This window comes from Ictalurus furcatus, chromosome 22, assembly GCF_023375685.1.
Source record: "Ictalurus furcatus strain D&B chromosome 22, Billie_1.0, whole genome shotgun sequence".
Classification (NCBI taxonomy): domain Eukaryota; kingdom Metazoa; phylum Chordata; class Actinopteri; order Siluriformes; family Ictaluridae; genus Ictalurus; species Ictalurus furcatus.
In genome coordinates this window covers 15,676,522-15,701,782 of record NC_071276.1, presented here as the reverse complement: position 1 = coordinate 15,701,782, position 25,261 = coordinate 15,676,522, and the positions used below count along the sequence as shown (strand labels likewise).

Genomic DNA, 25,261 nt, shown 5'->3' with positions numbered 1-25,261 from the left:
GCAGTCGTTATGGCAACTGCAGCCAAGACACTGGAGGTGAAAGCCATTCACAGGTGCAAGTCAAGGGTTAATATCGATAGCTCGGCTAATGCTAATTATGCGCTTCGCTCTGCATGCAAGCAGCAGCTTTTACTGCATGTTCAACTTTCACACACTCCTCCACACTCCGTGCACCGTCTTGGTTAGATGTTTTGCTCGGTGAAGAAGTGTAAGAAAAACACTCAGCTCGTGGCTTGGAGATCGCATGCCAGCTGGTTGCTGGCAGATCTCTCCCTCCCACTTGCCCAGCGTGGAGACTAGTGGAACTAGTCCTGTGTTTCTGTCTCTGAGACATGATATTTCATCAGAGGGTGTTTTTTCGCACTGGCCTGCTGTGTTATCTGCACTCCCACCTGTTCACACACGGTGCATGGTGGCGAGGTGACAGCACCGTGACCACTGTCACAGATCGCTGCTTTGATGGCAAAATGACTCAGTGCCTCTTTGTGTCCTTCAGAAAGATGCTGTTTGGCGGAAAAGTTTGCTGTGAAAATAATAAAAAAATCAAAAATGTATTTTAATCTTGCCTGTGGGGTTTGGGTTTGTTCCTGTTCCGATGTGACTAGTCATGAAGTCACCTAGCAGTGAATCAGTGATGTTAAATCCGTATTAAACAGCTGGTTGCAAAACTGTGTGCCCTCCATGGTCATTGAATGAAAGTCTTGGTAGATGTGAGCCAATAAAATAATATTTGTGTTATATTACAGTAGAGGGATGAATATTAGTTAAATAACTCAATGTTTTTCTAACAGAAAAATGGAACATCTATTGGTTAAAAAAAATCCATGCCTTTCATTCATGTTTGTTTTTTTTATTTGTATTTTTTAATTGTTTATTTTACTATATTACTAAATATTATATTTCTAAATAGTAAGTTTCCTAAAATAAAGTTAAAACACTTTTAGTTTTAGTACTTTTTTTTAATTAACAATAACAATTGCGAAGGGGGGATGGTGGCTTAGTGGTTAGCACTGGTTAGCCTCACACCTTTGGGGTTGGGGGTTCGAATCCCAGAGCTTGCATGTTCTCCCCATGCTCCAGCTGTTTCCTCTGGGTTCTCCAGTTTCCTCCCCCAGTCCAAAGGCATACGTTGATTAGGCTGATTAGCATTTCCAATTAGCATAGGCTGATTAGCATTTCCAAATTGTTCGTAGTGTGTATTTGTGCCCTGCGGTATGCCCCAAGTTTCCTGGGACAGGTTCTAAGCTCCCCCGTGACCCTGCATAGGATAAGTGGTACAGAAAATGGATGGATGGAATTTATATCATCTTTGCATGTTCATTCATTTGTCTTTAGTAAGTGCTTTATCCTGGTCTGGATTATGGTGGAGTTGGAGCCTATCCTGGGAACACTGGGTGCAAGGCGGGAATACTCCCTGGATGGGACACCAGTCTATCGTAGGGCATCATAAACACTCATTCACACCTAGATGTAAATTAGAGCCATTTATCAGCCTACTGAAATGTTTCTGGGAGGCGAAACTGCAAAACCCTGAGGAAGCCCATGCTTAGAGAGGAAAGAAAGAGAACATGTGGAAAAGCCTGAGCTCAGGCTCAAACCAAGGACCCTGGAGCTATGAGACGAAAACACAACCCATTGCACCACTGTGCTTTGCATGTGATGTTCAAAACATTTCAGAATGTTGTTTACTGTAGCTTTAATTATAGTAAAACCCAGTCGGCATTATAAACAAAATCTACAAACAATTAAAAAAGTGTGTGTTCTAAACAGTTAATGCAAGCAACTGAATTATTGATGCGCTACACGGCACACAGCTGGCTTGTTTTCGGGTTTCCATCTGCTCCTGAATTGGTGCTGAATTTAAAATAAGACCTTTTCTTTGACGTAACAGCTGCTCTGCATTGTACTAGCTCAGTTTAAACATCTAAACAATCTTTTTAGTGGTAATATTTTTTATGTTTTGTGACAGCTAACTTGCTGCATCATGCATTTGTTCCCTAGGACGTTCTGTATTTATTAATCATAGTGAAGTCACGTAAAGTGTTTGGTCATTTACAGTCATAGCAGTGTAAAGTCATTGTTTATTTTCTTCAGATTTGCGAGAACAGTGTACATTCGAGAAGCTGTAAATATACGTTGCGTCACGTAATAGATGTAGTAAGCATTTACAGCTAGTCAGTAAAGTCAATTGATTTTTCTTGTCTACTTTTATTGCATAATGAATAGAATCTATAATCTTCGGCTACTTAAGGTACTGAGAAGTCTGCCTCATTGTTTTTTGCTTCATTGACTGACAGCTAAAAGTTATATTTATATGGATCTGTGTGTGTGTGTGTGTGTGTGTGTGTGTGTGTGTCTCAGCAGTGGGCCAGTGCCCCCGCAGCCTGGACTGTGCCCGTGAAGGACGTCATTTTTGCCAGCCTGGTTCATCCCACTGCGGCCCCTGCCTGTCTCCGCTCATCGAGAACAAGCGAGGGAAGTGTGTGGTCAGGAGACGGAACCACATCAGTAAGTAACTGTAGAAGTCCACATCAGTGTGTTTTTCGAAGGTTTTCACTCACCCAGGTCTTAGCCTTGAAGACATTTCACATCCTTGGAATGGATGAAGCCCCTGGAATACATTTAGTTGCCTTACCTTACTACACCTATTACTACAATTAGACGTGTTAAAGCCATATCTGTGACCAGGAGGATGAGAGTGGAGGCGTCCCTATTAAAGCGCATGCTAACATGATATATTTAGCGAAGTCCAGTGCTAGTAATCATCTTTAAAGGAGCAGACGGTCTAAAAATTGTTAAAAACATAACCTTCTTAGTCCTTAACTTTTTTACCAGAGGCCAAAACATTTGGGAGTTCCCGTGTTCAGCACTGAATTTATTTGTGATGTCACACTCAAAAGAAGTAGTTGATGGATCGTATGAATGTAGACACTCAGGGCTTTAAGAATTTGCAGTGTTTTTCATAAGTATTTCTTATTTTTACCTGGCCTACTAGGTTTAAATGTTATCATTGTATTGTGGTAGTTCTATACAGTGTTTTACTATCAACAAAAGCTTTAGATGTGGTGTCTGTTTTATCTCTGTACCTCTCCAATGTCATTGTGGAGAGGTGTGAATTGTTTGCCCAGCAGTTATCTCACATCCCTCACCATTCCCATCGTCTTGCTCAATCAGCAGCTGAACACAGAGTCACGATACTCTACACACAGAAACCCAACAGTGTCCTGACTAATCTTACAACAGACTCGCGGCAATAAAATAATTCATTCATTTACACTGATTGAAAATGTCCGATAAGTCAATTTCCATTCCGCCAGGATAAAGTGCATTCAGAATGCATGAGTAAAGAATAAAACACTTCGCGCCATGCTGTTATAGGAAAAATACTCAACTAGAGTACGTGGCCAGACGTTACCACGAAGTGGATTATTTTACCCTAGCACATCAATTTGTCACCAATTACTAACAATACTTTCATTTATTAATGAACAACATGTGGAGCGTCCACAGAACAACTTATCACTTATAGCAGCTACACACAGTCGTTCCCTCACCATCCTTCTCTCCTTTTTTTTTTTTTCTCTTTCTTGAAGTTAATAAGAAATTATACTGCGGCTTGTCATGTTACTGAGAAACCACAAACGCGTTCTCCCTAAAGTTACAGCTTTACCTCTGACTGAAACAAATCGCCGATACCTGAATGCCCTTTCAAAAACAACCAAATAAACGTTTCCTCAGAGAAGAACTTCACCATGTCCATGTCGATGTTTACAATTCACACTTTTTTAAAATCTGTTTACCACACTAACCCCCTGTAAATGAGCTGTTATTATACAAACGATAGCATGCAAGAATGAGCACGTTAATATAAACCTTGTAGCCGGAACTAACATCAGAGCTGCTGTTATAGAAAATGAATCGACACCTTCTGACCAATCAGAATGGAGAATTCGACAGCACCACGGTGTAAAAAGGAATATTAGACTAATATGCTTTTGCAGTTATTCCTAAATGCCAACTTTGACTGAATTCTCCCGTAATATATGCGTAAGTTTGTCATTACGATCATCACCATCGTCCTTGTTACCGTCATCCCCCTGATGAGACACGTCTCAGTCATGTCCAGTAGTCACTGTCATTATTGTAACCACATGCTTTTAGATCTGACTCATTTTTTCTGTGGCTTAAATGCTCTGTTGAGCTCGGTAGCTGCGTAGACATCTGAGCCTCCACTTTAGGTAAAATTGGGATGTCTCACTAACACCGATTTCATTTCTGGTACAGTCTGTGTGATTGCATGTCTGAAGTACACGGTGGTATTAGGAGTAATTTAGCTGCGTAATGGGGCTTTTGGAAAGAGTGCAATGACGAACATTTGAGTCAGAGAAGAGATGATGATTAGGGGTCAATAGTTCCGGGGTCAGTCATTTGCTCTCTATATTTCGAGTGGAGAATCAGCATCGAATCCCACTCAAGTCCTAATGACCACCCACTCGTCATCAGCGTTCAAACATAGCAGCGTATTCTCCGTTGTCTTTTCTTTCCTTCAAGCTTTTCTTTCCACATGTCTCTCTCTTTCTCTCATGCCCCGTTCGTCAAGCCGTCCTCGCTCTTGCCTCGTCTCGCATCGTTTCCTCCTCCTCCTCTCTCACCCACGCAGCGTTCACGATGCAACAGGAGACGTGAGAGAGAGGAGGAATAAATCAAACACAGCTCTCTGCTGCAGTGCCGAGCGATCCAAAAGGAAATCGCTTTCATCAAACACGGCTGGTAGTAAACCCTAGCTCTCTTTCATTATACGTCTGTTTAAGGAGGGAGTAAATAAATAAATAAATAAATAAATACACAGCTCTCTGCTCCAATCAAGCTCCTTCATATTAGGTGGAAGAGAAGTTGGGGTTGTCCATAACCTTGTGAATTATAGCGCGAGTGATCGTGGTGTGGGATCAATACGGAGCAGCAGGCAGAGCTAATAAACACTGCAGCAGTAAAGCTTCAGCAATCCGTCCATCCCCACATCTCGGTCTGTCTGTTGTTCTCAACATCTCGTGCAGTCAGTGAAGATACTCTCACTTTGAGATTGCTTGAGGAGTGACGGCCTGATGCTCAGACACGTTCTCTGATTGTGCCAGAACATATCGATCAGCCCGACAGCCAGAGTTCATCACTTTTGTGAAAAACGTTACGAAAAAAAGAATCAGACGCTAAAAATATGCGAGGATCAACCGGATCACCAGTCCGGCACTGATCCACTGTGACTGATTGACACAAATCCTCCTCATTCTGAAAAATGTCATTTCGAAATGAAGAAAAAAAATAATAAGTCATTGGGGGGAAAATGTAGTTCGCACATTCTTCAGAATTTTAAAAGTGGAAATAAACGAGTAAATAAACATTGTGAAAAGAAAAAAATGTTCATTTGGACGACTTTTGTTTTTAAATTGCAATTTCAGAATATAAATGATCTCATTACAATGAAATCAACTGGTATTTTACAATAAGATTATATGAGCTATACATTCATTTAATTATTTCTGTTTGTTTGTTTGTTTTGTGGTTTTTTGAGCCGTTTTGTTAACCATACAAATTTGTTAACTGCTACTAATCTCTGAATTGTCCTGTTGTCTCTCAGTATTGGATTCTCACAGTGTTTAATATTGTTTTTGCTTAACTAAGATGGATACATCACTGATCTGTGCTATATGTTAATATGTGTTTTGATTATTCTGGCCTCCATTGTTTATTTTTTAATAACAGGAAAATTCAGAGATTAGTAGCAGTTAACAAATTTGTTAACAGGAGTTCTATCACTGTTGAGCCAAATTACCTGTGATTAAAATGTAGTATGCTATCACAGTGCGGTGGACAAATCATAAATCCATTAGCTAGCACACAGCGCAATACAAACAGCATGTTTTGGTTGCCCAGAAACCTAATTGATTTGGCTAAGCAGTAGTTGATAATATTGAGGTGCATTTAAAAAAAATAAATAAATCAGAATATCATGGAAAAGTTCATTTTTTTCCCATAATTGAATTCAAAAAGTGGAACTTTCATATATTCTACATTCATTACACATCATGTGAAATATTTCAAGCCTGTCGGTATCCTATTTGGGGAAAATCAATAGCGAGCAGGGTTTCTTTCCTGGTTGTTGAACAAGAGAAGAAGAAAATGCTGGTGACCTCTAGACTGTGAAGTCCACCAGACAACGATGAGTTAAAAACACGTAGCCAGGATGTGTATTGATCTTGTTCGTGTTGATTTGTGCAGCCTCTTACACCAGCATACACACTAACATACACCCGTGTATGCATATGGTGTAGTTGCAACAGGGTACACCGTTAAACCTTAATGATTAGAGTTGCGCACAGGAGATAACTTGGACCTACGTTCAACCGTTGCCGACAAAAGTCCTTTAAAACAAATGGGGGAAAAAAAACCCCTTTGCATGTTTAGTAGCTGTGGAAATTTAACTTTAAATTTGCCTCACATTGTTAGAAACTGAACCTTTATGCTTGGTACATGGAACATTCCAGTAAAGACTGGGACTGATAGCCATTTCTTTTAGCCTGACATTGTTTTAAATCCTTCAGTCTGCCTGCTGCATCCTTGGTGTGTATTTATTCCCTTGTCCATCGGTTGCCATGGTGATGGTTTTCATTCATGACTTTGACGAGACTCCTCCCTCAGTCCTCAACTCTCACATAGACAGAGAAGCACTGCGGGGCTGGCGTACTGCCTTATCCACCCACCCACTCACACACACACACACACACACACACACACACACACACACACACACACACACACACTGTGCATATATCAGCACGTGACACCCGCACACGCACACACAAATTGCAGCATTTTCATTTCTTCCCTCTTTTGATCTCTAAGCTCTCCACATTAACTCCAGTGTAGCCATTTTTTCCCATTGTTTCGATGGCAGCAAAGAGTCAAGCACTTCAGCTAATGTATATTCCTTACAGCGGTGTCCATACAAATCAGTATTCTGTGATTTTAATATACTAAAATAAATCAATCAGGTCAATGCAGGTACAGCTTTTTCTCTGTTCTGTACTTTTACGCAATATGTTGTTGTTTAGAGGTCCTCTGGTATATTCAGTGGCGTGCAAATAACCGATTTATAACACAAACTCATGTAAAACCTTATAAATCCAGCATGATAAAGCTGCACCTACATTCTATTGTAAATAAGCCCATATAATCCTGTACTCAAGATGTATAAAATGGCCTAGTGTAGAGGGGGTTTTCGAGTGGTAATCACATATAAGGTATATGACAAAAAATTATACACAAGGCATTATGAACGTTTCCCAAGCTATTTAACAACAAAAAAAAACACCTTTCTTTCTAATGTACAGAAGAAGTGGATATGCATCCTGAGCTAGATGAAGAGATCGACTTCCTCTCTTCAATCATAACCAAACACAGGGAGCCTGAGATGAAACACACAGGTAACATATTTTGTTATTTTCAAGCCACTCATCTTTTATTGTCCTTTATATTTATATACACCTGATTGAAGAAATCCAGATTGTATGAATTTGCATGCATGAACGTGTTCGATCCAAGACTTCCTCTGATAAACTGGTGTTAAATGGCCTGTATTTGCATGTACAGCAACATTGGCTCTTAAATGTTATGACACACCTGTCATGTGTTCAGTACTAGTCTTAGCCACACTATTTATTTTCTGGCCACAAGCTCCAGAATCTTGAAGGTTGAAATCTGGCTCAGAAAACAGATCTGAACGCTGTGACCCAAGGAGCTTTTAGATATAGTTGCTGTACTGCAAAAAAGTTTACAGCATTATGTCTAAACGTTATGAGCGAGGTTGGTTTGAGGCAGTTATTGGTGAGTGAATGAATAAGATTTTGACTTTTTCCTATTGCCCATGCCAGTCACAATTGAGGCTTTCTGTGAAATGATGTATTCTTGGCCGCACGTATACTTTCTACCGAAGTCCAGTTTGTGAGACTATTGCAGTAGAGATTTTATTCCAAGAAGATTTTTAGCTTTGTTTAATAAAATAATGTCGCAGCAAGACCACTTTTTTTAATCATAAAATACTTTAATACAATTCAGGGTGGCTTTAAGAGAAATCACACACACACACACACACACACACACACACTTATTTAATAGATATATCATATATATATAGATATAGATATATTTATAGATAGATAGATACGCTGTAGTATCGATGCCTTATTTGTATAATTTAAGTCAAAGCTTTTCAATTTTTTTTTGCACCCAGGGAATTGACCTGTGAAATAAACTCCCTTCAGGATTGATTTATTTATGAAGATAATCCAACTATTCAAGTATTAGACTAATTCTTTAAATGGGAAAAATAATATGACTATTTTTTATTATTGAATAATAATTACCCAGATGAGGATGGGTTCCCTTCTGAGTCTGGTTCCTCTCAAGGTTTCTTCCTCATATCATCTTAAGGAGTTTTTCCTCGCCACCATCACCACCGGCTCGCTCAATAGGGATTAATTCCCACATTTAAAATCTGTATCCTGTGTTTATATGTTTCTGTAAAGCTGCTCTGAGACAATGTCCATTGTAAAAAGCGCTATACAAATAAAACTGAACTGAATTGAATTGAATTGAATAAGAGGATTTTTGAGCTAGTGAGGTTTGTATGCTAAAAACACAATAATAAACTTTATATAATAAACTGTAAAAATGATGAGTTGTGATTTCCACTCGTGTAACAGAATAATATAATCACAGACCCACTGGAGTTTGAGAACCACTGGTTTGGGAGATTGAACTGGTTATTTTAAGTTAACACCTTTGCACTGCTTTTTAGCACCCTCTCAGGCTGCCCCTCATATCAAAGACGACTCGGCACGGCCAAGGAGTCACCACAGAGAGGAATCCTCTCCCAGCTACGATGCAGTGGGACAGCCAGTAACACACACTCTGACTACATCATCCACTACCACCAGCTCCAGTGCCACCAGCTCTGGTCCCAACACTGTCAGTCCTCTGCTATCAGCCATGCAGAGTGCCCCGCTCATTGTGCCCTACCCGTCTGAGGACCACTCTTATATCGGTATGACTTATTTGTGTACTCTGTATTGTCAGTCCCTCCAGGATTTGCCGATCGCAAGAACTCCACAGTTTCCACAGATTTGGGCCAAGACACATCATGTGACATCATCACAACTAGCATCCATCCATACATACATACATACATACATACATACATACATACATATATATATATAGAGAGAGAGAGAGAGAGAGAGAGAGAGAGAGAGAGAGATAGCTAGATAGATAGATAGATATAGATAGATATATATATATATGTGTGTGTGTGTATATATATATATATATATATATATATATATGTCTATAGATAGATGACGTCACTATGTCGTTATGTAAATTAGTGGGTGGGATCTAGTGGGCGGGATACTCCTATCACCACTCGTTTTGATGTTGCAGGATAGTGCCACGAATCAGACGCAGATTTGTTCATACGCCATTCTGTGCGCTCAAATCTAAGCTTGTTCCTATGCACCTTTGATGAATAAGTATCACTAATCATCCATTAAGATTTATATTATAAGGATGTTTTCGCATACAATTAACCAGTGGGCTATTTCTGTCTCCTCTCTCTTTCTCTTCCTCTCTTGTGCTGTTTCTCTCTCTCAGTTACAGCAGGAGTGTGTGTTATGTTGGCTTCAGTGGCTTTGGTTTTGGTTGGAGTGTGCTGGGTGAGGTAAGACTCTCATGTGCAGTGTTCACAAACATCACACACAGCATCGTTTGTTTTCCGAGCCAAGCGTGACTGATTAGATCTGTTGGAACTGTAATTGAACAAATCAGACTGAATGAGCTGCTCACGTTGTGTTTCCTGCGACAGAATGCAGAGAGGAACTCGTCTGGCACAGAAAGTGGACTACCCAGCCTTCGGGGTGATGAGCCCCCATGTTTACGACAGTGCAGCTGTGAGTGAAAGACACACACACATACACATACACATGTGGAAAATTTGAACATATTCGTTCTTTTCATACTGTTATTTGTGTTTTAGTCTGGAGATAAAAATCTGGCCCAGAGCGCTCAGATGTTCCATTATCAGCACCAGAAACAGCAGATGTTGTCACTTAAGTGAGTAGATCTACATCATCAGGCCAGCTGCACTACCTCATATTTCATTTCTAATTCATATTTATCTAATCATATCCTTAATGGTATTTTGGCTGCTTCTGTTCTATTCTGTGCTTAAAATAAATCCTCCTCCTTCCCCATGTATGGATAAATATGCTGTCATATGGAAATAATACACGCAGAGGTGGTGTGATGCAAACCACAGTTGCCACCACAGCGTGTATTATTTTTATAACAGCAAGGTCAAAAGTGTGTTATTCCACGTATACCAGTATACACAGTAATTTTCCAGAAGTATAAATTTTCAATTTATTAATGAACCCACTGCTCTTTTTAATGCTTTATAGGTAGAATGAATGTTTTGGTACGTCCATGAGACAAGTTAGCTCCTGTCCTCGCATACATTATAACAAAGATATATATTACCTCAACATCATCTCAATTCCTCTGTCCTGAAGTTAATGGGGGGGGGGGGGGTTTGGTTGGAGGAACACAGCTTATCATTTTACCCAGAAACCGGACATCATAAACTCGTCTGTCTGTCCTGAAGACTTTCTATGCTGGGAAACTGTCTGTTATACGAGACCTCCTTCCAAAAAATGTTAAATAAATGTCTCCGAACATAACACTCCACATCGGCGATTATACGTTTGTCTTTGTTAAACAACACCACGTTTTTGTTTTTTTTTTAAATCGTTTATTATTAGTGTTTCAAGTCCCTGTGTATGAGCAGATACTATAGAAATAATAATGCAGTAAATTTCAGTCCGTACAGGATTTTTTTCTGATTGTTGCAGCCAAAAACGCTTGATGTTGCTGCAGCTTTTTTTTTTTTTTTATATTTGCTTTTTTTGCAGAAACTATTACTACTTTTAATATTACTATTACTACTTTTACTAGGAGCTACTTTTCTGCAAAAAAAAAAAAAAAAGCACTAGAATTGTCAATTGTAATCGCACGAAATTGTTTTGCACGGTCTCACAGTGATGTTTGTTGGTAAATGAGACCTTTTAGCTGTACTCATGTTCGATGCACGTGAACGTTCGACGCACGTTATAAATTATAAAGAATGTATTGTATGTAATTATAAAATATATATGTACTTTATCATTTTGCGTGAAAGGACTTCTATTGTCTTAATACAAATAATAATAATAATAATAATAATAATAATAATAATAATAACTGATGTTCTTTGTATTCAGACAAAGAGATGAACCCAAGATCCCTGAATCAGCAGCTACCTCGGATGAGGAGAATGAGGACGGAGACTTCACTGTGTATGAATGCCCTGGACTCGCCCCGGTAAGCAGCAGTTCCCTGTGTGGTGTGTGTGTGGTATGTATGTGTGTGTGTGTGTGTGTGTGTAGATATCTCTCAGGGTGGTCTAACATAGGGCACTTCCCTGCAGGTCAGAATCAAGGGTATTATGTGCCACCTACAGTGTTATATCCAATGTGTATCAGTGTTGTTTTTGTGGTGTCTGGTGTTTGAATCTCTCTCTCTCTCTCTCGCTCTCTCTTTAGACTGGCGAGATGGAGGTGAAGAACCCTCTGTTTGATGACTCCACCCTTCATCTTCATCTTGACCTGCAAAAAAGCTACAACTGAACCTGGACTGTCAATGCACGATCACATCAAAAACCCATCCACAATCTTACACCGAGGTCAAATCCCATCTGCGATCCATCATGAAGACGCCATGAAGGAGAGGAAGACGTGGGAAATTCAAGGAGGAAAGAGAAGAAGAGGATTCGGACTGCGCAGATTTGACTTCACCTAGTCAACAAGGGCAGCTCCGGGTGTTCCTAGTCGCTTTCCGTTTTTTCAACCTTCCTCTCCATCCGTAGTTCATTTCTTGACTGTTACATTGTGTGTGTAGAAACTGGAAGCAAGTTAACATATCTGCCTAAACAAGTGATTTGCCTTTAAGCATACAGAAACAGCTATGGTCCTATACACACGTGTACACTCTCCTGCATGGATTGAGCATTTCCTCTAATACTCAAACATACCTTTGGAGGAATGATACGATATGCTGGCAACAATTTGAAGCAGTTCATCTTGGTTGTATTTATTTATTTATTTATTTATATAATTATTTATTTTTCCCAGTGGTAATGATTCATCTCATATTTAAATCTTTTGCACACACGTTCCTGTTATCCCTAGCCTTGCTGAAATTGTCCACTTCCAGACGTTACCAGCGTACCATGGCCTTTACAGTATATGCACGCATCAGTATAAAACATGGGGTGCATGTCAGCTCCTGTTTTCCACACCACTCTCTCTCTCTCTCTTACATGGTAAAACTGAGGTTCTAGTATCTGATTTCACCCGGGATTCTTAACTGGAAGCCTTCCTTTAGCAGAAAGGCTTTATACTTTGCACGTTCATGATTTATCTGTGCCCTCCCAGCACTAGGAGGGGTTTATTGGTACCAGCTCTGGGTTCATATTGAAGTTTCTTATATTCAGTTATGCAAAAAAGCATATGGGCAGCACGGTGGCGGAGCATGTAGTGTTGCCGCTTCATGGTTCCTGGTTTGATCCTGAGCTTGGGTTACTGTGTGGAGTTTCAAATGTTCTCTCTGTGAGTTTCCTCCGGTTAACGCCCACCTCCCAAAAACATGGCTTTATTGGCATGGATTGCCTACACTAAATTACCCTTAGGTGTGAAGGTGTGTTGCGATGTACTGACGTCCCATCCGGGGTGTATTCCCACCTTGCACCCGGTGTTCTGGGGATAGGGTCTGGATCCACTACTACCCTAATCAGAATAAAGCATGTTCTGAAGATGAATGAATGAATGAAAAATGCACACGATTCCGTTTACTTGGTTAAATTAATCAGTGGTGGTACAATCATCAGGGCTCTGGATTACTGATCAGAAGGTTGTGAGCTTGAATCACTGTTGGGACTTGAGTTGCTTGGGACAAAAAGCACCTGCCAAGTGTATAAATGGAAATGTTTTGAGCAAATGATGGGTTCCTGAGTGGTGGGGCAACAGAAAAGTGTCAAGAGATCATGAGATTCAAATCCAGAACAGGAGTTTGAAATGCAGGTTCGAATCCCAATGATACCACAACTATCCAGAGAGCAAAATCGGCCATGATCTCTAGGTCGAATGGCATATGCTCTTTCTCTCCCCTGTCAATCACAGCAACGCTAACCAATCATGGGTATCTGTGAGCGCATGAGCTTTCCTCCAAATGGCTGACACTGCCCTGTGACGCAGCATTTACAGTCTTGGAAAAGAAGTGAACGTTCCCCGATCACCACTGGAGATTCTTTACGCATATGATCCCAGAGCTCAGGTCCAATATCAGGCTCAGCCATTGGATCTGCCTTTTTATTTCTACGATATTGTGAATACTGTGCAACGGAAACTGAACTTAAACATATCAAAAACACCACGTTGGATTTCAAGAGCTAGATTGTAAAATACAACCGGCTGTCCACTCACACGACACGTGATTTACTGTATGTACCGAAAAGCCACACTATATGATTTCTAGACGTCATGATGTTCCTTTCTACCAAAGTAGAGTCAGTGATGGTATTTTCTAAAACTCTAGTCGTGGTTTTAATATTTTCATAATTGTGCACATATGAATAAGCCTAAATGATATAATGTAGCCTTTGTATAGTCTGTATTGGTCTTACTATGCATGAGCCGAAGCTATGAAATGATCAAGGGAGTCCGTATGCGTTTTCAGCATTGCTTCATGACCCTACGCGTACTTACGCCCTGCTGAAATGTACCCTTTGAGTTGTGGTCCAAACAAATCTGAGAAAACTGACACAGCAAACTGTGAAAATTGGCAATCGTGCGGTGAATGTGAGCTGACCGCTGCTCGTCCTTACGATCTGTGATGTGCCCTGTTGTATATACTGTAACTGCAGCTGTGTATAGAGAAGACTTGAGGCCTGCCTGCTCAGTTTGCTGTATTTGTACAAACCCCTGTCATCGCTGCAGTAAATCTCGCGTTGCGCCTGGCGATTTGACGGTGTTGCTCGGAAGTATTCGCTCTTTGCTGCTGGTTCTCAGGAAAACTGCCAACAGTAGCAAGACCTTCATTAATCTGTATCCTGTCCTATTCGTAAATAAACCCCATGACGGTCTTTGGAGCAGATTTCTCTCAGCACATCTACGTGCTTCAGTATGTCGACTGTCGTTTTTAATCTTGCGGATAAAGAAAGGATAGGTGATCCGCCCTTCTTTTAAAGAAGCCTTTTTAAACATGTCACCTGGAAGTCTCGGTAGAAGCTGTTCTCAGTGTTCTCAGTGATTTTTCCACTTTAGTAAAGGAAACAGACTAGCTCTAAATATAAAAACAAAAAAACACTTCCCAACAACTCCAGCCTTCCCTGTGTCATCCAATCAGTAGGCTGATAGACATTACGGAAAGCTGCATAACATAAATTCCTTCCCGTACACATCTCGCTGTGTATGTTGGTCTTGAATAACTCTTTTTCACCTAATGAAATTGTTTATCATGCATGTAAAGATAGGATATTATATAAAGAAGGGAAATAAATATTTATATTATATCAAACTCTTGTGACATTGTGTATTTTTTTAAACTAAATCTTGGTGCCTGGATCATTCACATAGGAGTGTGTGTGTATTAACGATGAGATTTGTGACGTGGCTAAATAACAACGGCCTACTTTTACTAACCTGACAGCAAGAAATGCATTTTTAGCGTTAAAATACGCAGCCTCTTTTGCCAAGAGTAACTTGACATGCATTTATGAGATGTATGGAAAGACTACTGACTAATTCACTACTGAAGCTTAATAAAGCGCAAGGTGGACTACTGCAGCTTTACAGATTATAGAGTATAATAAACAGCTGATGTAATCATTTTTATTTATTTATTTTTTAAATGTAAACTCACTACTGCCATCTGCTGACCAAAAGGAACAAACCACTTCCAACTTGCTTAGGAGTAAGAATCTTAAACCAGATCCTGGTCTGATCTACTAAATGAACATGTTATAATGTTGTTTTTAAATGTACAGGACATGTTGTAGATTATATTTGAGATTTTTAGATTGGTGTTTTTTTTTTTTGTTTTGTTTTTTTTCTAGAATAACTTGAATCCCCTGTACACAGGATGTTTGTTGTACAGACACTCTCTATTCAGCACACTTTTCTCCTCCTGTTCACGAACACTCACTAGCTACAAAGGCCCTGAATTTGATCAGGATTGGCATGATCGGTTTAGTATGTGTTCTGTGAAGAATAAAACACTTCATGATGTGCTGTTATGTAAGCAATATTGCATGATGTACCGAATATCGGTACGGCTGTGATTCGCCACAGACACGAGGTCATAGCTAATCATAGCCGTGCCGATATTCAGTAGAACCACATGACTGCGAGTGCGATATTGCTTTTATACAACAGTTCTATGAAAAAGAAATTTATATTGAGTAGGTGACGTTCAGCACACAATATGACTAAATGTGCTTGCAATATAGATTTTTATTAAACCAATTAAAAATGCTGGTTGTTCATATTTTTGCAGTCAGGTCCCCCAACACACACCATCTCATCCCATCCCTACCCCCTCTTCGATCACTACAACCCTGTACGCTATATAAGAAACCTAACTGCAGAGACACATTTTTGTTTATTACTGACGGACCTCAGAATTCGCTGGATTGACAATTTTCCCTATAAATAGGACATTGTTTGTTTTTTGGTCAACGATAAAGATCAGAAATGGCCGATTAAATTCAAGCGTTTCACTTATTCTTGCAGAAAGGAGCGTGATGCCTATTCCAGTCACTGCTGTTGCTTCGGCTCCGGCTTCATCCACATCTAGAGTGGCTTTGTGTGCAGCCTGAGGACAAAAGAAGGACAAATCTCCAATTAATCACATATATAATGAAATAATCTCTCCATATGCAGTAGTCAGGCTAATCTTCAAATTTCTTAGCTGTTTGTCCGTATCTAGCTAAAACTGACGGTGATTAATTACATCCGTGCCATGGCTTTAGATTAAATAAAAACATCAGTGCTGTACAAAACTAGAATTAATGCAACATGAACATCGAGAACAAGCACATCTGTCACCATTTTGTACAAGTAGCATTCTTACCTCAGAAACTAACAAGTTTTGGTCAGAAATCCCAGAGAAGTTAGCTTTAGCTGTAAACATATCCTTAAATCCCATTTCAGACAGAATGCTGTTCAGGGAATATGATGTTTTTAGGGACAGTTTAGGGAGGTAGATGCCATAATTACTGGAGAAAGAGAAATGCAGGTGTAGTTAATAAACTAGTTTTCAAGGTAACATACAATTAAATTAGTTTAGGAGTTAGATAATGATCCTTTGGAAGCATTTTGTGTTTTGCGTGTGCATTTCTGAATCGTTCATTAATTCGCTTCTCTACATTATTTAAAATCAAATAAAAATAAAAATCAAGCCAGAATACAAGTAGCATAATAACTACAACTGAGTGCTTTTCAAGTACTTTTTTTTTATTTTATTTTTTTTATAATTGAGTAATTAAAGCACCTCGTGTAGATATTACATAAACAGGTCATATAGCAAAATGTAAGGTGATGATGTTTGTCTTCAATAAACAACTACAGAACCTCAAAGAATATTAATTCTCATTCCTAACATTTCATAGATCATAAGATAAATAAAGATGTTTTATTGAACCAGTAATATATGTGGAGAAATGCCACAAATTCAGAATTACCGTTCTGACATCCATTTTTGCCACTTGGTTATGTGGTGTGGACACAAAGCCTCTTCCAAAAGTGTAATATTAATTTTTTTATCAGGCAGAGCCAGAATCATGGAGAATGAATCGTTGTAATTCAAACGAAGGACTCTGACAGACAGTTGATGATCATAATAGCTGTAAAAGTCATCCTTCACAAACATCATCTGAACTGGAACGGTTGTTTCTTCATCCACATGGAATTGAGCTTCTCTAGTATGTTTGGGTTTAAATGGGACGGACCATTTACCTTGAGGGGAAAAAAATGCTCTATGGTACTGAAAACAAAAGCAACGCCCATGGAGAGACCACGACATAATGAAATGAGCTTACCCTTAAAATATATATAGCTGAGCAGATACATGACGGTGCTTGGATCCAGTTTTTCAATAAACTTGCTGATTTTGCCGTGTGTCTTTTCACTGACATATTTGTTGATTTGATTAGAGGTCTCTGTGGTCTTCGTAAAATCGACAGAGAAGCCATCGGAAAGATAGAAACGCTTAAGTTTCTCCAGAAATTCCGGATGAGGTTTAAAGGTGTCGTTGACGTAGACAGCAGTGCCCACATTCAGATCTACCCCTGTCCTGTGATTGAGGTTTTCGAGGAGATCGAGGAAGGCTTGGTGAATCTCCTCATTGGTGAAGACAGAATTGCTGAATCCGAGGCCACTGAGAAGCTGTTGATGAGTCTCTCCACCTGCTCCTAAAGACAGTGCAGCCAGTGCTGTGGACACACTCAGTGGAGAGAAGAACACGTTCTGGGACTGAGCACCAGACACAATGCTTTTGTACAGGCGGAAAGCAAAATCACTGTTCAGCTTGTTCAGTGCTTGTATTTTGTTTTCATGGTCATCAGAGTCGGAATGTTGTTCTGGACTTCCGTGTACACTGGTGTACACGAACACCAAGGAAAAGCAACACCACAAACACAGGACACTTCGAGCCATGGCACTTCTAAAAAAACAACACACAAGTCTTATGGCATAAGAAATCTTATGGACAATGAGTGAGTGATTAAAGAATGATCAGCAAGCTTTACAAAGTAATTGAGCTTCATAATCTTTTGCATTAAATTTAAACTATCACTCTTTCGGGATTTGGGGAAGTTTCTATGGCAGGACACTTCACACTACAAGTTCGAACTGACACTGATGTTCAAGACAGCTACAAAGTCTCTCAACTGGTCTAGGATGGCAGAACGTCTTCAGAATGCCAGTTTTGAGTGATGTGCTCAACCTGGTTAGCAAGCATTAGAATTTCCCAAATGATTGTTGCTATTATCTCCAGATTTTCCATACCTAATTTCATAATTTCATCCAAAACACCAAAAAGTCCCTACCATCGTTTTTTTGATTGACAGATGCATCTCATTGACGCAGAAAATGCTAAATCAAATAAGACAGTAAAGGTGTTTATTTTTGGCCCAGTTGTTGAGGTAATGAGACAATTTCTATGACTTTTTTAATATGGCAGAATCAGATCAGTTTAGACATTGAAAATAAAATAACACTATTGCATTTCAATAACGTCTCATGCTCACATTTTCATATTGCAAAAACATTGAGTACAGTTTTTTAAAAAAAAGCTCACCCAGCCATCTTCTGCACAGTCTCGGAGCTCTGTCGAACATGTGTAAGCACTGTTCTTATACGTGCATAGACACCAAACTTTGCCCATTTTTATTGATTTATTTTATGCTAAAGCCTTCCTAATTATTAACTGCTTTCAAACAGAGACTAAGCAGTGGACATTAGCACATATTGATTACTTGAATGTTGAGCTCACATCAGCATTTTCCAGTTCTGAACCTGGGGCATCATTGCACCACTCAGTTTACTTTCCTTGTTCAAACAAACCTGTTATATTAGCAAACTCTAAAATACAGTTTTTATTTGAACACACAGAGTACAGTAAGGCATGCACTTCTAGAAATCTACCAGGTTTTAAGGATTACTTAGCAAAACAACTTGAATGTTTTAAGAAGATGACGGTCATTTTACTTGTCAGCATCTGCATTTAAACAAGACAACAGAGAACAAAAGAACAGACTAGGGCGCAGAAGAGAAGAGAAAGTGTGTAGAGAGAGAGTAAGACAGTGTGTGTGTCCTGCCTCGGTCGCTTCTTCCCCATCTTCGCCCATTAACTTCCAGGACTGAGCTGATAAATAAGTGAGTGTTGTGTCCACAATTCAGACCACTGCAGTGTATCATGAGACTCATGATCTCATTATACATGATATAAACTAATTATTAAACTACATTTATTCATTAACATCTAACATCTAACATTTAAAAGTTCACATATCTCTGAGCCACATTCCTGATCGTGTTAATCTGACCAGTTTTAAATCTGACAATTTAAAAAAATAATAATAATAATTTTTACATGTATTACAGTGGTTCTGGGATACAAATAATACTTTCATGACAATTTAATAGGGTGCATGAATAGTTATGAATTTATAAAAGGCATAGACTTGTGAATAATGACTTAACATAGTGTTTACAGTGGTGCTTGAAAGTTTGTGAACCCTTTAGAATTTTCTATATAGCTGCATAAATATGACCTAAAACATCATCAGATTTTCACACAAGTCCTAAAAGTCAACAAAGAGAACCCAGTTAAACAAATGAGACAAAAATATTACACTCTGTCATTTAATAAATAAAGGGGTGCCAACCCACCACATTGTACAATCGCACACACATTCACATACCATGGGCAATTTGGAAATGTCAATCAGCCTACAGCGCATGTCTTTGGACTGGTGGAGGAAATAGTAGTACTCAGTGGAAACCCTTAAAGCACCAGGAGAACATGCAAACTCACACACAAATGGTGGCGGATTCGAACCTGACTAAAAATTATATATTTAATTTAGTATTATCTTTTATTCGGAAATATTAGAAAGTTTTGAGATTATTTGACTTGCTAAAATAGATATTTCTTTTTGCAATGCATGGAGCCACCATCCTCTCCATCACCAAAACACTGCCTGTACTGTACTGTCCTCAGGGTGGAAGATGCCACTGCTGCCAATGGCTCCCTGCACCCTAGGCATGTTTTCACTCAGCAAGCAATGGTAATGAAGATAAAGAATCTTGAGAGCTAACTAGTTGTTCCATGGGCATACGTGTGGAATTGGGATGTGGAAGTGGTTCTCGGCAGTTAAAGCATGCAGCGTGGGGTTTGCACTGCTTTTCCTGCCGACGCTCTTCAAGGTACAGTACATCGCATGATAATGATCAGACCTCGCAACAGATGAGATCCTGCGTCCTCTCCTCTTGTGGATTTTCCTTCTGAAGCATCACTCGACAATACCCTGAAGATCATGTTCGACCATTGCATTGATTGACGGGAGAAATGTGCAAACTGAGGCAGCGATGAACGATTTTTATTTATTAAAGAATAGCATGTCCTGCTTTTGATCCATGTATATTTCTACTTTATCACCACACACAACATGGATGGCTGTGAAGTACACAGTGACATCACCAGTGGCAGCTGGATTTCTAGCTGACATTTCAATGGGAAATTCTCAAAATTGAAACTAAAATATATGTGAAATATTATATCTTTTATCAAGAACAAAAATAGATGGCTTCATTCTTGCTGAAAGCTCTCCTAAAGGCAGTTTGAATTGAACTCAGGCTAAATCAATGCTCAAAAAGTGTTTGGAGAACAAGTATGAAGACGTATGTGGAATAACAAGCACTGTAAAAATCTACAAAAGCTACAGAAAGAAAAATGCTTCCATATCTCATTTTATAGTTTGAAAACCATTTGGATTATTATTCAGTTATCTCAGATTTTTTTGGATTGACAATTTTCCCCATAAACAGGATGTTCTTTGTTTTCTGGTCAATGATAAAGATCATAAATGGCTTATTAAAGTTCAGAATTCTGGGTCCAGTACGTGCTGTAAAGCGTATTATAGTCAAAGCTGTTGCAGTGGTGCCGACTTCGTCCACATCTAATGTGGCTTTATGTACAACCTGGGGACAAAAGTAAAATTTCCATGTAATTGAGTGCATGAGTCATGTTTTTCATCTCCACCTGGAATTTTCTTTCTTTTTTTCACGAAAACTAAGTCACAGCTGCATTCATGTAATGGCTTTAGATGATATAGCTCCAAAAGTACCTACATGATGTTTAACTACCAGCAGTATGACAAAGATCTCTCCGTTATGTGTCATCTGCAGTTGGCAATTAGCTTCCTTACCTCAGAAACGGATATTTCTTCGTCAGTAATCCCAATGAAGTTAGCTTTATCTGTAAACATGTCCTTCATTCCAATTCCAGTCAGAATGTTGATCAGGGAATATGACATTTCTAGGGACAGTTTAGGGAGGCGGATAATGTATTTCCTGAAGAAAGAGGAATCACAAATCACGGTATTTAAATTATACTTGCATATAGCATCAGAGTATAGCAGGTCATAAAGCAAATGCAACAAAATGCTGCTCATCTTAAATGAAAGACTCCCTAATCTTAAAGACTGTAAGAAAGAACATTTCTGATTTCTTGAGCTTAATTACTTGGGACAAGATCAGACAAATTACACAAAACATAAAAAACATAAAGCTTAAGGAGCCAGATGCACTGAGGTACAAACAGATGCTGGGGGTGGGGGGAGGGACTTAATATATGTATAGAACAGCTCAAACAAGACATCTAAAAAGACTCTCAGGCCATGAGAAACCAATATTTAACATTTTGGCCTGAATGCATCTGGAGGAAGCCAGACATGACCAGTTAACCGAACAATTCTATTCCTAAAGTGAAGCATGGTGGAGGTAGCATCATGCTGTGGGGATGTTTTTTTTTTCAGAAGCAAGGACTGGGAGGCTTGGCAGGAAAAATTGCTCAAGAATACTCAGGACCTCGGATTTATGGTACAGTGGGATTTCCCATCCAACCTGAGACGTTCTGCAGAGTAGAACAGGAGACGATGCCCAAATAAGGCATCATATACGAAAAACGTTATGGCAATTACTTCTGCCAAGCTGCTTCAACAAGTTTGAGTCATGGGTCTGTGTAAATGTGATAGCATTTGTCAAAATGCTAAGAGGAAATAATTTACATTTGGTCAATTTAAGAAAATTAATATTATCTATGTTTAAATGAATATTTTCTAAATGGGCTGAAAGTACATTAAACAAAGACATTTAAAGAATCAATTCTGAACTTTGTTGACATTTCAAATCCAAATAACCTTTTACGCATCAGTCCGTTCCAGGTAGCTATGTGGTGTGGACGCAAAGCCTCTTGCAGAACAGAGAGATCATCAGATAGAGCCAAGATCATGGAGAACGAGTCATTGTAATCCAGACGAAGGACAGTGGTAGAGAGTTCTGGATCAAAGTACGTGTAGAAATAATTCGTCTTTTGCATCATTTGAACTGGAACAGTCGTTTCTGAATCCACATAGAATTTCATCTCTACAGTATCTTTCGGGTCAAACGGGATGGACCATTTCCCTTGAGGAAAAATTCAAAGTGCTGTTATAGAACACAAAAGCATGCCCATGGAGAGACCATGACACAAAACAAATCAACCATATTAAATAAGCTTACCCTTAAAATATATAAAGCTGAGCAGATACATGAGGGTACGTGAATCCAGATCTTTTATAAACTTTGTAATTTTGCCGTGCGTCTTTTCACTGACATATTTGTTCATCTGATTAGAGGTCTCTTTGCTCTTGGTGAAATCGACAGAGAAGCCATCGGAAAGATAGAAACGCCTCACGTTCTCTAGAAATTCCGGATGAGGTTTAAAGGTGTCGTTGACGTAGACAGCAGTGCCCACATTCAGATCTACCTCTGTCCTGTGATTGAGGTTTTCGAGGAGATCGAGGAAGGCTTGGTGAATCTCCTCGTTGGTGAAGATAGAATTGTTGAATCCGAGGCCACTGAGAAGCTGTTCATGAGTCTCACCACCTGCTCCTATAGACAGTGCAGCCAGTGCCGTGGACACACTCAGTGGAGAGAAGAACACGTTCTGGAACTGAGCACCAGACACAATGCTTTTGTACAGGCGGAAAGCAAAATCGTTGTTCACATCGCTCAGTGCTTTCATGCGGTTTTCATGGTCATCAGAGTCGGAATGTTGTTCTGGACTTCCGTGTACACTGGTGTACATGAACACCAAGGAAAAACACCACCACAAACACAGGACACTTCGAGCCATGGCACTTGTTCTGTGGATATAAAGAACAGGTCTTACAAATTCTTTCTCGTAACAAGTTTCATGACAAATCTTTTCATAATGAGGACATATAAACTCATGTACTCATTTACTCATGTTCTCAGTTCCCTAGATCTGTTCAACTGTCTGAACAGTTAGAGCTAAGAATTTGCAAAAAATTCATACACAACAAACTCACCCAAATATAGCGATCTTCCCCAAACTCGTCTAGCGGCTTGCTTGTATAGCCAAAAGCCTCTACCCTATTTATTTTTCATCCACAGTCCGAATCAATTCTAATCATTAACAGACCCTCACCAGTGCAAGTTGATGACATGAGAGTAAATACTGTATATTGATTATCTGAATGTTAATAGCGAACAGTGTTTAGCAGTTCTGGACCTCGAACACCACTCAGTTTACTTTCATGACTTTCACATACTTGATGCATAAACAAGCTGAATGACGTGTTCGACTCTACAGCCGAACACTATACTGTATTTAAGCCCAGTGCACACAGTTGCATTCAAAATGATTCAACCCCCATTGAAAATCAGGTTTATTGTCAAAATGTACAAACTTTCACCTGTTTGGAATGAACAAATCAAACCAATTTGATTAGTTGAATCAGGTGTGCTTGAGACAACACCTGTTTTGCATATTTGTGCTGTTGTGAGGGATTCTATTCAAAGGGTTGAATAATTTTGGAACTGGAGGAGTCATTATAAGTTGCATTTTCAGTTGAATTTGGGGAAACCACTTGAAGCCTTAGTTGTGTTTAACTATTCCAATTGCTTTTGTTTGATTCGTTCATTGCAAACATCTGAAAGTCTGTACATTTTGACAATAAACCCAATTTGCAATGGGGGTTGAATCATTTTGATTGCAACTGTAATTCGAATGAATAGCATCACTTAAAACAATAGGATTCAAGATTTTGGTAGTGCGATGTTATTGTGAGCTACATGTGGAGGACAATATGCGGCATCCCTCTCCACCATGTGGATAAATAGCAATGACACTATAGGTGCACTAGCATACTTTTTTAGTTGAGTTGGGTAGAATGTGGCTTGGGATGCACCCCAAGCAAAGTGTTTCACGCTTAAAGTCCAGCAAATCCCTCAATTGCCTCCTTAATATAACAGTGCTTCAAATGCAATTCGATTCAGTGTTATTTTATTTATATAGCGCTTTTCACAACGGACACGGTCACAACACGCCTTTACAGAAATCCGAATAGACACTTTATATTGATCCCTAATGAGCAAGCCAGAGGCAACAGTGGCATGGAAAAACTCCCCGAGACGACAGAAGGAAGAAACCCTGAGAGGAACGAGGCTCAAAAGGGAACCCATCGTCTTCTGGGTGATGCTGGATAGTGCTATTACAAATAATTTCTTTCCTATAACTGTATACTATAGAGTTAAATGCATCCACTACAAACACACCAAAACACTAGATTTAACACACTAGATTTTATGTTTACTTTAAGACATAATATGTAAATATATAAACAAATGAATCTGCAGATAGAATACAATAAAGCAAACATAAGTGGAAGTGGTGGCTTACAAACACCACAATATTCAGAAATTGGCAATATTCGAATTACTATTGATTCACGTAAGCGCCGCAATCCGATCGTCCGATTCAGATTGGGTCAGTTTCCGATTCCATAAATTTTGATTCCCACCCCTGGAATATACCCATTTTAATTGGAAATTTGTTGCAGGTAAACACCTTACTCGTAATAAACTCCACTGAAAGGAATTGTAGGTGCTAACAGATGCTTAGCTGTAGGCTAGGTATTTAGGAACAGCAACTGAGGCATACAGTACTTACAGCAACCATGTATACAGGAATATTCCGATGCCTGCAAGCATATAAACATCGTATTCGGAATATGGCTGCAACCCGAACATAGACCTTAATAGACCAGAATTTGATGTGCTTGTAAACATAGTCAGTGTATGAAATATAAAAATACACACAACTCATCAAACACACCCTGTACATACGCAGCCACTAGCTAAAACAGCTTTACAACTGGCTAAGTATACAAATTCCGCTAGTCAGAACAACTTGCCTGATCATTCACTTGATTCCCACCAAAACACAGAATAAACTGCCTTACCCGTTCAACCAAAACAGGCCTGAATACTTC

The 25,261-nt window shown here is 39.3% G+C and overlaps 3 protein-coding genes across 3 annotated transcripts in view; 1 reads left to right on the top strand and 2 right to left on the bottom strand.

Annotated features, from left to right (window-relative positions):
* Positions 1-12,285, top strand: part of npdc1b (neural proliferation, differentiation and control, 1b) — a 28,243-nt gene extending 15,958 nt beyond the window's left edge. Inside the window, exons 2-9 of the mRNA XM_053610648.1 lie at positions 2,362-2,508; positions 7,386-7,478; positions 8,852-9,097; positions 9,703-9,769; positions 9,914-9,998; positions 10,085-10,161; positions 11,367-11,466; positions 11,688-12,285. Of these exons, the coding sequence (XP_053466623.1) occupies positions 2,362-2,508; positions 7,386-7,478; positions 8,852-9,097; positions 9,703-9,769; positions 9,914-9,998; positions 10,085-10,161; positions 11,367-11,466; positions 11,688-11,771 (899 nt within the window). The 3' untranslated portion in view covers positions 11,772-12,285. The remainder of the gene's footprint in view (positions 1-2,361; positions 2,509-7,385; positions 7,479-8,851; positions 9,098-9,702; positions 9,770-9,913; positions 9,999-10,084; positions 10,162-11,366; positions 11,467-11,687) is intronic.
* Positions 12,286-15,018: 2,733 nt separating this feature from the next.
* LOC128599181 (serine protease inhibitor 2.1) lies at positions 15,019-19,396 on the bottom strand. The gene is made up of 5 exons (XM_053610646.1): positions 18,499-19,396; positions 17,240-17,862; positions 16,883-17,156; positions 16,273-16,417; positions 15,019-16,014 (listed from the first exon to the last, which is right to left on the bottom strand). Exons 1-5 carry the CDS (start codon positions 18,504-18,506, stop codon positions 15,805-15,807), a joined length of 1,260 nt encoding a protein of 419 aa, XP_053466621.1. The 5' UTR covers positions 18,507-19,396; the 3' UTR covers positions 15,019-15,804.
* Positions 19,397-19,551: 155 nt separating this feature from the next.
* Positions 19,552-23,560, bottom strand: LOC128599182 (serine protease inhibitor 2.1). Its single transcript, XM_053610647.1, has 5 exons — positions 23,297-23,560; positions 22,485-23,110; positions 22,124-22,388; positions 21,131-21,275; positions 19,552-20,903 (listed from the first exon to the last, which is right to left on the bottom strand). The coding sequence occupies exons 2-5, from the start codon at positions 23,098-23,100 to the stop codon at positions 20,700-20,702; spliced, it is 1,230 nt and encodes a 409-aa protein (XP_053466622.1). The 5' UTR covers positions 23,101-23,110; positions 23,297-23,560; the 3' UTR covers positions 19,552-20,699.
* Positions 23,561-25,261: the final 1,701 nt, after the last annotated feature.